We start from the raw sequence: 12,915 nt of genomic DNA on the forward strand, positions 1-12,915 counted from the left end.
GAGTTTTGAATCCTTGTTATGTAGAATGGGTGAGCTAGAACAGAGTAGGGTATTTTCAGTTGGAAGAGACCCACAGCAATCACTTGGTCCAACTGCCTGAGCACTTTGGGCTACCAAAAGTTAAAGTGTGTTATTAAGGGCTTTGTCCAAATGTCCCTTAGGCACTGAGAGCCTTGGGGCATTGGCCACCTCTCTGGGAGGCCTGTTCCAGGGTTTGACCACCCTCTTGGCAAGGAACTGGTTCCTGAAGCCCAGGGACTTCCCCTGCTTTGATTGATGCTGCAGTGAAAGCAGCTGGTAGGCTATAAACCTGCTCTAAACCTGCAAGTCTCTCACTGTAAATCAGCTCCTGCTGGTACTCATTTTATTAAAAACTTACCTGCAGTTCCACCCCAACTTCTGCTTAACTCAGTGTAGAAAGTGGAAGAGTTCACCTTGTTCTCACTGTTACACTTGTTCTGTTCTCTTTAGAGCATCTGAATACAAACTGACACAGTTGGATTGTTCCTCTGGGAATGCAGGGGGTTAAAATGTTCTCTGTGTATCTTGACAGGAACAAGGACTTTCAAGAAGTTACCCTTGAAAAGGATGGGGAGACAGTGCTGCGTTTTGCAGCCGCTTATGGCTTTAGAAATATCCAAAACATGGTCCTGAAGTTGAAAAAAGGAAAGTTTTTATACCATTTTGTAGAAGTCCTTGCCTGCCCAGGAGGTAAGAATAATTGTGGATCCCCAGTTGTTCTGCACATAGATCTTGAATCTCAAAGGAAAGCTGCCTTACAGGCAGGCACTTCATTTCATTCCCTCTTAATTCTCTTCTTAATAATTTAAAATCTCACTATTTAATGAAGGGTCTAAAACACCAATTACAGGTGCAGGGTTGGCTCAAAAAATGATTGAGTTTTCTAAAATTAGCCACGATGTTATTTGTTCTCTTCTGACCTATAAATAAGTGCCAGCACTGTGCTGCCAAGCCTCAGAGGAAGTTCTCTGAAATGGTGGTTGTCAAGGGCAAGAAAAGACAAGGAACATAATTAGGGTCATTAAACCATGGAGAATACAGAGAAAGATTGTTGATATGGAAACCTCATTTCCATTAAGATGATGTTGATACAGGAGTCACTTTAGGTAAATACAAATTATAACAGCGTGGGGGGAAGTTTAAAGAGAAAACTTCTTTAGAGAAGTGTCAAAAAAGAATTCTGAGTTAACAAAGACTTTCTTTTCATATCCAATCCTCCATCACCTTCCATCTTTTTAATTGATTTTTTTCCTAAGGATGCCTAAATGGAAAGGGCCAGGCACAGACTGAGGATGGCAAACCAGACAGAGCCCTGCTTGCCCAGATGGAAGAGGTGTACACTGCGATTCCCGTCAGGCTGCCAGAAACCAACCTGCAGGTACAGAAGATGTACCAGGACTGGCTGGAGGGCATGGACTCCAAGAAGGTCCAGGACACTTTGCACACCACGTACAGTGCTGTAAATCAAAGCACGAGCAGTTTGGATATCAAGTGGTAACGGCTGAAGGTGCAGAGCCGTGCTGAGGTCACGGGGCAGCACCGGAACCCTCTGTGCAGTCACGGCCGCTGGGCACCGGCGAGGGGGTGAGTGAGGCTCTGCCCAGCTCGGGATTGTTCTTGGGAAGAACCACTGCTTTGCAAAACCACAGAAGTCTCCAAAAGCCCTGGTTCCTGCCGCTGTCATTTAACTTTCACTGTTTGTCATTTCCTGCCTACAATGGATTTCTTCATTCAAAAATCTGATCTGGCAAGGTGCATAAGCCCTTTCTGCCAGGGACAGGGAGTGTCATTCCTGATGAAGTTACTCCCTGAAGTGAAGGGTTCACTGCACAAAATGGGCTCCTCCAAGAGGGTGAGATGATTTTTACTCCTAGGTCTGCAATCCCTGTCATCACAGGAAAACAGTCAACAGAAATTTCAGTATTGATGCAGTTGGTGTGAAGTAACTTGGGATTCACTTGCCTTGTTAAGGAAAAGGCCCTTTTAAAGGACAAGTGAGTATATGGAGAGATGCAATGAATTTCTATAAGCCTTGTATCCATAATCCAGCAAAAAATACTTAGTTCCAAACTAGCCACCATTTCTTACTGATCTAATGTCACAGAATGCTTCACAGAAACTGAACCTGCGAAGCTAATGCTAAATGATTAATTTAAAATAGTTCCAAATAGGTTGGTTGGTACAAAAAGAGAACTTTCTTTCCTTGTAAGTTTTCTGCCAAGCTTGCAGCCAGGAGGAGTGGTGCTGCTGCTTGCTTTGGCTTCTCTCTGACAGTGAAACATGCCCAGATTGTTCTTTCATTTGTCTCTGTGTTGAAAGACTTCTGCAAAAAATAACTTCTGGGGTGCCTCTGAGGAAAAAATACTGAGCAATGCTTGTGAGCTCATCAGAGTTACGATACATCAGCATCGTTAATTTTGATGCACTTATTTTTATAAATAGCTATAGAGGTTCATTTAACAGACATTGTGAAGTGGTACTGCCGTGCAGCTTGTCTGCAACTTCCCCAGTTGTCAGAGAGTTATTCAAGAATGTGATGGACAAAAGAAATTAGACTCCTGCCAGACTTCTTCAGGTTTTCCTGGTAGCATCAGATCTGTTCATGATTATTGGCTGTTGGAAGCTAGCAAAGTTCTAGCTTTCCTTATGCAGCCTGAAAGTGTGGATGGGCTTTTTTAACCATTTAATGCAGTTTGAATGAATCTTCTTGAAAATTTCTTTAATACTACAACTGCTTGTGTGAGTAAGAAATCCTGCAAAAACCTGTGTGTGTTTGAAATGCACATTTAACCTGGACACAGTGGAATGGGATACAGCATCAGGGAAGGGGGGGCAAGATCTGGCATTGGCTAGACCAGGGAGGCTGAAAAGGAGAGACACAATGAAGTGTCACCCTGCTGACAGGAAATAGCTCTCTTAATTGTGAAGCTGTTAATAATTGCAGCTTTCCATTGGACCTCCACCTAAATAACAAACCACTGTGCTTGGAGGGAGGTTTTCTTTCAAGTGCAAATGAATTAGATTACTGCACTACCTGAATGCCCACAACGAGATTATGTCCATGAATTAATAAATCAGCCTTTGCAAGTTGTTCTTTGTGATAAGAACATGATGCTTAACGTGGTGCAATATCAGAACATCGACAGAAATCTACCTCTGTACGGGAAGGGGGAGTCCAGGAGCCGTGGGAAGAGCTGTGTGTAGCTGGAACTGTAATAGATGTCTGCTAGAGAAAGATGGGGGTGTTGTGTGACATTTCAGAACAGATTACTTTCAGAAGCAACATACACCACCTTCGGTCTGATTTTCTTTATCTGCCATCCTCCAAAAACTCCACCGGAATTCTAACGTAATAAAGTGGTCCTGTTCTGTTTGTATAGGCCTGTTTCTCTGTATACATGGTTTGTAGCTGGATGCATGTTTAAATTATATCACTGCTGCTCTTTGTACACTGTGCTTATTTTTTTATGTGCTTCTACTGGGTGAAATGGTACAAAACCAGTTTGCTTTTCTGAGGAGATCTTCAGTAAACTACACAAGAGCTGCCTTGCTGTTCTGAAAGCAGAGCCCTGAACTGTTTGTACAATGTGATGGACCCTCCCCAGGGCTGGGTGGCACCTTGGCCAGTGTTTGCCTGCTGCACTGAAGGGCTTCGCTCCCTGTGCCGCTGGGGGACCCCAGGAATGGGCTGGGCAGTGGGTGAAATAAATCTGCTCTGCTCCCACTGCAAGGGAAATCCATGGCTCAGTGTCTAATATAACCTGTTTCAGTTGCATCCACAATTTCTTCCATCTGCTCAAGTGTTGTAACCTATTGAGGCAGTCACAGTGCAAAGAGCTGTTGATGATTTGTCTGCTTCAGAATTCTTTTTTAAAGACAAGGAAGGCATCTAACTGAGCTTGTATTGGCTACACAGAATGTATTATCATTAGTGACCGAGGTAACTGACACTCGCCTAATTTTTCTTGTCAGCTTTTGTTTTATAAGACTTTTTGGAGTAAAATGTTTTAGTTTTTTAAAGGCTTTTTCTTGGAAGTGCCAGTCGGAAAGGAAAGGAAAGTTCTATCCCTTAAGACTTTCCCCCTTCACCTGCTTTCACTGAAATTTTAACATATATCAGACAACCTTGTTGCAGCTTCATATATAATGAAATAGTTGCCTGAGGTTTGATTCTGGCTTTTAAATCTGCAGTTGCAAAGTCCGTTATTGCTGGCAATACGTGTTTGTAGCCATACTTCTGAAATTACAAAACTATTTAGTTCCCTGATTGGATTTTGGCTACTAATAATTTCTATTGCTACTGTCTTTTCAGCAACAGGAAAAGCTCCTGACATGGCCACAGCCATAGTGCTTTACCTCTCCCTTGAATATTGTGCTGAGACAAGAGGATTTTTAGAAAATTATAAACTGGAGGGATTGTGGGAAAGGAATTAGACACATTAAATGAATTAATAAAATTGTCTTTGCATGTTCCTGACTTGAGCGTGTCAGGTGCTGGATTCTTGGGGTTATACTACTTTACTCTGAGAGTGCTCCAGCGGGTTGCCAAGTCCCTTTGCCTGGTGCAGGAGGTTTCCCTCAGCCACAGCACCTGTGTGTGTCCCCTGTGGCCAATGACCTGGGCAGCCCCGGGCTGTGCTCTCCCCCAGAGTAATGCACATATCCACATGCAGCAGTCTCAGCTGGATTATATCTGGATGCTGTTCAATTACCCAAATTTCGGTGCTTTGTTTTCAAATGCAGCATGACCATGAATTGTCGTCAATAAATCTCGGTACTCAATTCTGCGCTGATTCTGTCTCGTGTAAACTCTTTCAGTACACCTGGTTCCACACAGGAGCTTTGTCTAGGGCACTGAGCAGGAGTGCTGGCCACATCTGTGGCACCAATGCTGCATCAACACTTTATGGGAGCTCTGGATTACAGCTGCACCTCAGACTCTGGTAAATGAAAGGAGAAAGTTGCCAGATTGCTGTAGAAAATGGTAATTTGCTCTCTAGAATTGTAAATTAATACATTGAATCCTTGCAAGGCAGACAAGCCTCTGTGGCTTTAAAGCTCTTGTGCCTGGGGACAATGCTGTTGGTGCATGAAGCCAGCCAGTGAGAGTTGTGCTGAGGTTACTGGATAGAGTGGGTTAAACACTTGTGCACAGGGAAGGATCTTTATTTCTGTGTGGCCTGACCCAGCAGTTGGGGAAAGGATGAAAGTTAGCCCTGACATAGACAAGGGATTTTTTTCATCTGGAGGTTATGTGAAAATTTAATGAATTGAGCAAACATTTCTGTATGTTCCTTGAGCCGTTGGGACCTGGATTTCTACTAAATTATAACTCCATTTGAAGGTGTTCTGTGTTTTTTTTCAAGGGCCAGCAAGGCAGGGTTACCTGGTCAGAGGAAAAGGAGGAGGAGGAGGAGTTGTTGTCACAGAGCAGGCTTGTTCCTGTTGCTGTGTAAACAAGTGACTAGTAGGACAGGTTTGGAGGAGGGGAGCCAAGGTGTTAAGATGTCCTTAGCTACTCTGGAAATGAAAAATAACCACTGGAGGGTTGTGTTAGAAAAGCAGAGGGAATATCTATTTAAATTGTGCATCAATCTGATATCATATCCATTCCAAAACGACTGCAGTTTCGCCTTTATTTTCCAAGTCAGTAGTTGGGTGCATCTGAAAAATGTCCAAATTCTGCACGTCTGCCTGGTGAAATTTTCCACAGTGTAAATGCCTTTCCCCCCCCCCCCCCCCCCAAATACTTAATGTAAAACAGCAGTATAATACAATGAAAGACCTAAATAAAAAGTAATAATAATTATTTAAAATCCTTTGTCACATTCATTGCGTTGAACAAAATTGGGCAGAGCGTGACGCAGTTCGGGTCACGGAAACGCCCGGAGCGTCCCCGCGGTCCGGTCCGCGCGGGGAGGCAGGAAAAGGGAGAGCGGGAGCAGGTTCTACCGAGATTTGAACTCGGATCGCTGGATTCAAAGTCCAGAGTGCTGACCATTACACCATAGAACCGGGCGGTGCCTCTTTCCTCTTCCAGCCCCGGTAATAAATCCATAGCAAACAAATCCCGCTGGGAAATCGCCGTCCTTTCTGCCCTTGTGCCTAGGATGACCGACAGGAATTGAACGCGACCTAAATATCCATGTTTGTCCCGAGTTTCTGCAATATTCGTCGTCTTCACAGAATCACGGAGTGGTTTGCGTTGGAAGGGACCTTAAAGATCATCCAGTCCCAAGCCCCTGCCGTGGGCAGGGACACCCTCCACTAGCCCAGGTTGCTCCAAGCCCTGTGCAACCTGACCTTGAATATTACCAGTGATAAAGCATCGAGTTTCTCTGGGCACCCTGTGCCAGGGCCGCGTCAGCCTCACAGGGAAGAATTTCTTCCCAATATCCCATCTAATCCTCCCTCTGGCAGTGGGAAGCCATTCCCCCTCGTCCTGTCACTCCAGTCCCTTGTCCGAAATCCCTCTCCAGCTCTCTTGGAACCCCTTTGGACACCGGCAAGTCACCCCGGTATAGTGAGGGCAGAAAGCAAACATGAATACTGGGAGAACATCTGCTGTCAGAGACACCCCAAAACTTCATCCCCGCCCCAGAGCTCAGCAGCTGCCACCATCTTTGCTGATGCAGAATTTTAGAACCGTGTTTCCACACAGGCGATTCAAAGCATAGAAATAAAAGGAAACAATATGCTGTGACGTGTCTGAGATTCTTCAGATGATGTGTGTCAGAAACTACTAACCTGGCTTCAATAAATAATAGATACGGGGGGGGAAAAACGGGAAAATGGTCCCATTGGTTACTCTTCTGCTTTGGATGCGTTTTCCACGTGGCATGGGATGTTTATGGCATGGGATGTTTATGGCATTCTCACAATCCACGAAAAACGCCTTGAAGTCACTTTCCACGGTTCTGAGCACCGAAGAAACCTGCCCGCGGCAAAAACGTTCAGGTTCCACCGAGATTTGAACTCGGATCGCTGGATTCAGAGTCCAGAGTGCTAACCATTACACCATGGAACCGCACAACGCGGCCCCCCGAGCCGCGCCTACTGAGCCAAATGCACGGGAAAAGAATTCCATACGACTGTTCTTCCCATGGATTTGTAACCAGAATCCCCGCCTTGTCGTTCCTTCATGTATTCTGCACGTACTCGCTCCACGCAAAAATTCCACTGTTTATTTCTCACATTCTACAGCCCTGAAAACAATGCCCATTGTGAAGCGCTGTGGCGTTAAATAAGTTCACAGAGCCTTTCCCTCAGATCATGCGATCCAGAGGCCAAATACAGGCTTTCAATACCACGTGCATTGACATTTAAGTTTTCACGTTTGTTTTCCTTTTGCTTTCCTGCATTTTGTGCTGAGTCTCTGCTTGATATATTTGACATTGCCACAATGTTTCATTTAAACGGGCAAGACAGGGAAAAACTACAAATGTATGCAACGAGCTTGTTAAGACTAATTAAAGACATGGACCTCCTGGAGCGGGTCCGGACGAACGCATGAAGATGCTCGGAGGGCTGGAGCACTTCTATGAGGAAAGGCTGAGAGAGCTGGGGCTGTTCATCCTGGAGGAGAGAAGCCTCCAGGGGGACCCTGTGACCTTTCAATACATAAGGGAGCTTTCTTACGAAAAATAAAAGAAGAAACTTTTTACCACAAGGTGCTGAGGCACTGGCACAGGGTGCCCAGAGAGGTGGCAGATGCCTCATCCTTGGAAACATTAAAAATCAGGTTGGACAGGGCTCTGAGCAACTTGGTGCGTCCCTAACCATGGCAGGGGGTGGGACTAAACGTTCTTTAAGGGTCCCTTCCAACCCAAACCACCCTGTGACCCTACGAGACCTTCCAATTACACTCGAAGAAAGGCTGTAGGCATCACACTGTGCAGTGTTCTGCCCGTCCTTTACTCGCACCCGCTGTACTGCGTGTCGCCAAGATTGTTTAGGAAAAAAACAGCTGTCCTCGCACCGGCAACGCCACTGTCCCCCACACCCAAAAATAACCAGCAGAGAGGACGGAGCCGTCGAACGCTGTGCCGGGACACGAGGGAATAAAAGCCAAAAACACTGTGCTAGCAGAGGATGGTTTCGATCCATCGACCTCTGGGTTATGGGCCCAGCACGCTTCCGCTGCGCCACTCTGCTGCGCCTGGAAACGCTTTCCCCCGTTCCTCCTTAGAACAAACACGGCTACCGGATCCTCGCTCTTCGTCCCCCGTGCACGGACGCATTCCCTCGCTGCCCCTGCAGCCACGCGGTCCCGCCACAGCTGCCGTGTGCCGGAGATACACTCGAAATATGTAAGGAGTAATGGTCATAAGCTAAAACACAAGAAGCTTCACCTCAGCAAGAGGAAGAACTTCTTCACGCTGAGGGTGGCAAGAGCACCGGAACGGGTGCCCAGGGAGTGGTGGAGTCTTCCTCTCTGCAGACATTCAAACCCACCTGGATGCGTTCCTGTGTCGCCTGCTCCAGGTGACCCTGCCTTGGCAGGGGGCTTAAGCCGGACTACGCGATCTCCAGAGGGCCCTTCCAAGCCGAACGATTCTGTGATTCTGTGAAACAACAAATGGCTTCAACTACCCGCATATCGCCCCTTTATTAACCAATATTAACTAATTTAGGTACGTCACCACGGAAAAGTGTCACATTCCCAGCTGCGCAGAGCCGAACGCCGCTCTGAAGCCCGCCGAGGGTTATTGATACGGAACGGACCCGTGCGGAGCCCCCGGGCACGGCCCCCGCCCCAGAGTGCTTTGCGCGTATTTGCATACAGCAGTACTCTTTGCATAACGCGAATTATGCCGGATTTTGCCCCCTCTCCGCCGGCCCCTGCCCGCCAGACTCTCGGTTCGGCCGGGGTGCTGTGCACGACTGCTGCTGCGCCCACCGGCACCGCGGGTTCGTCCCACCCGGGTCACCCTGACCTGGCGGAGCCGGAATCCCGGGGGTACAAATAGCTTCGGGGAGGGCCGTGGTATCGTGCTCGCTTCGGCAGCACATATACTAAAATTGGAACGATACAGAGAAGATTAGCATGGCCCCTGCGCAAGGATGACACGCAAATTCGTGAAGCGTTCCATATTTTTTCGCCCCATCCAGCCCTCCAACCCTTTGGAAGAGGAAGCTCAGGGGTGGCCTTCGATGAGGCTCGGGCTCTGCTCGCAGGTAACAACGATAGGCGGGGAGGAGATGGCCCGGAGCTGCACCAGGGAGGATACAGGTCGCACATCAGGAAGATTTTATTCATGAAAAGTGTGGTTAAACATAAGAATTGGCTGCGCAGGGTGGAGCCGCCATCCCTGAAGGTGTTCAAGAAAGAACTGGACATTGCACACAGTGCCATGGTCTGGCTGACAAAGCGGTGTTTGGTCAGAGGTTGGACTCAATGATCTCAGAGGTTTTTCCTGATTCTGTGATCCTGTGAGCCCCCTCTGGCGCCCCACCAGCTCCCAGGACCACCAGAGACACAGCCAGGATGACAGCGGGTCCCTTACTTCTTTCCTACTGCTCCCATGCCAAGGTCCTGCTGGCCCTGAAGGCACAAGGACGGGCACTGAGGTCCCAGTGCCTTGGGAGGGTGTCTGACCTGGCTCAGCTCCTCGCTGCACTGCACAGAACACGTTCTGCCCAAGAGATCCAGAGGCTCAGGGCTGTACCCTGGCTGGATCCAGAAGTTTCCCTTAGTCCATGCACTGACTGCAGTAACAAATTCACTATGGTTGCTGCAGAGAATTGACTCACAAATGAGAGCGTTTGTCATGACCTTTCTGGCCCTCCAGGGACTTGCCTCCAGAGTCAGATTATTGTGCTGCCACAGGTTAGTACCTTTTTGTATTTCATCTTCTCCTCATTATCCCTTGCTTCCTCTGCACACAGCACAGTGCAGGCTCTGGCACTGCCAAGCTCTCCTGATCACTGCATGGCACACACGTCAGTGACGGGCATTCTCTATTTCTCACTATTGCCTTCTGAGGATTGTCTCCCCAAAATGGTTTTGTTTTCATGCAGGGTGTCTTAAGCAAAGCCGTGGGACTCTGCTCCACAGAACAGCAAATTCCCCTGGGCATTGCTTAGCTGCTTCCATGATGGAAGAAGTAGTTCTTGCTCAAGAACTGCATGTTCTGTAATTCACCTTCTTTCTCCACACTACAGGATCTCATTCTTGTGGGACTCAGTGCTGGCTACCAAAAGAACAGGGCAAGATTTGGCAAAAAGAGCACCACTGAAGGTACAGGTACAACCCAGAGTTATCAGGGGCCAAAAAGCTCAAGTTCCTTTGTCTAGAGGGTGTGTAGCAAAGCACTGAGTCAAGATGGACTGCTTCTCTAACAGATCTACAGCTCCTGTAAGAAAAAGGAGAGCTCTTTTTCTAAGGTCTTTTATGAAGAGGTAGTGCTTTTTTGGCTTTGGAATTGGGGGTTTTGTTTTTATTCAGGCTGAATCCTGTGATGGGGTGAGTGAAGCTAAATGAGGTGGATGCTTTTTGAAAGAAAAAGCAGCACAGAGGCAGATGGTGAGGGGGAGAAAGCAAAAATAGGAAACACGAAACAAATATATTGTTAGAGATGCCATTTTTCTGTAGTAAAAATGCTTTAGCTTCCTGGTTTGCTTGACTGTTCCTTTTTTTTTACTTCACGTTTTCTGCATGTTTTATTGTATGTTAGATACCACACAGCATAATTCAGTTTAAGATAAAAATTATTAATTCTTTTCAGATATGATGATAACAGATGAAAGAAGGAAGTTATTAAGCTCATGTGAAAGAATTTAAATGTGATGAATCATCCAACCTCAGCAGTGAACAATAAATGTGAGGAATTCTCTGGTATTACTTGGATTACACTGCTCAAGGTGCAGTCCGAGAGCAGGTCTTGACTTCACTTTTCTTAAAATCTCTTAAAGTACTTCCTGTGTTGTATCATGAAGGCCCAAATGACCAGGAGCTCAGTTTGGAAAGGAGTGTGCTCTCTGAAAGCCTCCCCCTTTAACTGAGTGTCAATTCATCTTTTATATTCTGTTCTTAACAATTTGAGGTGTTCTGAAAGCACTAAGGACCCAAACACAAGCAAAGTCTCCTGCTGGAATGAATCACGTGGCGATAAACCTTGTGGTTTTCAGTTTTCAGCCTTATTCTTATTCCTACTCATTAAAGAGTTGCTTTGATTCTGTTTTGGGTTCAAACAGACCGGTTACAAGATGAGAGATGCTCTTTGAGGGGCTGATTCATGTCGCTGCTGTGCTGTGTCTTTTAATGGGGTGTCGGTGTTGCACTGGAACATGGAAACAAATGAGTTTGTGCCAGTGCCGTAACTCCCTTTATGTCTAGAAATAACAATTATGTAACAAATGCAGAAAGCAAAGTGAAGACTCCCTGCAGTAGGACATTATGAAGTCCAAAATATTAAGAGGGGTCTGAAAGGGATTCTGTTCCTGGGGTGCACACACACCTGCTTAATGGTTTGGATTCACCCTCACCTTCCAAGTCCTTAAATCATGGGTAACTGGAATCTGGGAGAACATCCAGTGAAAGGTCTGAGCTTCCCATGCATTCTGGAAACAGGCTACTTGGCTAGATCAACTTGGTCTGTGAGGGTTTTATTCTATTACACAGATTCATTAATTACTATACGAAGAAGAAGTTTGCATTGACATTTCCAGGGAGCAGTTTCTCAATCCCATTTCACAAATACTCATAAAACACAAGATAAATGGGGTACTTGAACATTTTGCTGGGTTAACTGATGGTTTTTGTGGCAACACAGGGCATTTTTAAATGAAAATTACACTTCAGGAGACAGAAGGCTTCTGGGGTTTGTAAGGTGCATTATTGCCATGCTTATGGCTGGGAGCTAAACAAGAAGATGTTTGCTCTGGAAACTACTGAAGCACAGTGAAATATTCATCAGCAGAAAGGTGATAGTACAGCCAGGATTTTCAATTGATGGAAGGGGAGAGAGCGAGCTGAAGTAATGTAGCTGTGAGACTGCTATACAAACCTCTGTAAATAAATATGTAAATATATATATATAAACTATATAAACCTCTGAAATTCCTTCCTGAGTGGATGCAGTTTGGGACTGGGAGGAGGCAGCTTCTGCACCTGGCCTTGGAATTTCACTCCTGAGTTGCAGCTGCTGCTTTGTAAGACACACTTCCTTGTACCAGCAGTGCTGTTCATTTTGGGATCTGCGTGAAACCGCTCAGGGGCAAAATATTCACCTTGCTGACAGAGATGACATTAATACAAATATTGGTGGGATTGAAAGCATTCCCAGTGCTGTGTCTGTCACACAGACAGGATCAGCTCAAGCAGCTGAAATAAACACAGGCTGGCAGATCCTAATGGGATGAAAAGAAATAAAAAAAACCCCTCACGAATATGGCAAATATACATTAATGTAATGGCTTTGGATTTTTTTCTTATGTAGTAATTAATTTTTGAAGACACTGACACCGACCTCTGTTTTTACATGCTATTTTTAACTTTATTAGCATGCATAACAGCAGTAGCTTGCTTAACTTAGTTGGCATAAAAGGTGAGTTGCTGCATAACTGGTATTGTTTCCAAATTACTTGGTAGACATAAATGTTGCTTGTACCCTCTTGCTTCTCCCAGCAGCTTTGTGATTTCAAAATAATCAGGAACCTTAAGCACACAACAGGTTCTGGTGTTAATACAGTTCTGTTCTTTGGAATGTGAATCTATTTATACAAACAGTAACTATATTAGTGAAGGCAATCAGAAGAATTAAATATGAAAAGCCTCTAAAATAGTCCTATTTACTTGGAAACAGTATCACAGTAGGTATTTTACAGAAATAATGGTGAATGGTGAGAAATTATATTTAAATTAAATGGGTAGAGTGCAAGGGATTATCTTTA

General features: G+C 45.7%; 1 protein-coding gene, 1 long non-coding RNA gene and 4 other non-coding genes across 8 annotated transcripts in view; 2 read left to right on the forward strand and 4 right to left on the reverse strand.

The window, feature by feature from the left end:
* Positions 1-5,762, forward strand: part of NARF (nuclear prelamin A recognition factor) — a 25,657-nt gene extending 19,895 nt beyond the window's left edge. For all 3 annotated transcript variants that reach the window (XM_032128801.1, XM_032128802.1, XM_032128803.1), the window contains exons 11-12: positions 554-711; positions 1,278-5,762. In XM_032128801.1, coding sequence (XP_031984692.1) covers positions 554-711; positions 1,278-1,519 — 400 coding nt within the window. In that variant the 3' untranslated portion in view covers positions 1,520-5,762. The remainder of the gene's footprint in view (positions 1-553; positions 712-1,277) is intronic.
* LOC116453419 lies at positions 5,751-8,745 on the reverse strand. Its single transcript, XR_004243800.1, has 3 exons — positions 8,476-8,745; positions 8,225-8,351; positions 5,751-6,126 (listed from the first exon to the last, which is right to left on the reverse strand). It is a non-coding gene; the product is annotated as an uncharacterized LOC116453419 (long non-coding RNA).
* TRNAQ-UUG lies at positions 5,965-6,036 on the reverse strand. Its single transcript has one exon. It is a non-coding gene; the product is annotated as a tRNA-Gln (tRNA).
* On the reverse strand, positions 6,977-7,048 carry TRNAQ-CUG. Its single transcript has one exon. It is a non-coding gene; the product is annotated as a tRNA-Gln (tRNA).
* Positions 8,104-8,175, reverse strand: TRNAM-CAU. The gene has a single exon. It is a non-coding gene; the product is annotated as a tRNA-Met (tRNA).
* A 267-nt stretch (positions 8,746-9,012) lies between the features above and the next one.
* LOC116453735 lies at positions 9,013-9,119 on the forward strand. The gene has a single exon (XR_004243917.1). It is a non-coding gene; the product is annotated as a U6 spliceosomal RNA (small nuclear RNA).
* The last annotated feature ends 3,796 nt before the right edge of the window (positions 9,120-12,915 follow it).

Source organism: Corvus moneduloides, chromosome 19, assembly GCF_009650955.1.
Source record: "Corvus moneduloides isolate bCorMon1 chromosome 19, bCorMon1.pri, whole genome shotgun sequence".
Lineage (NCBI taxonomy): Eukaryota > Metazoa > Chordata > Aves > Passeriformes > Corvidae > Corvus > Corvus moneduloides.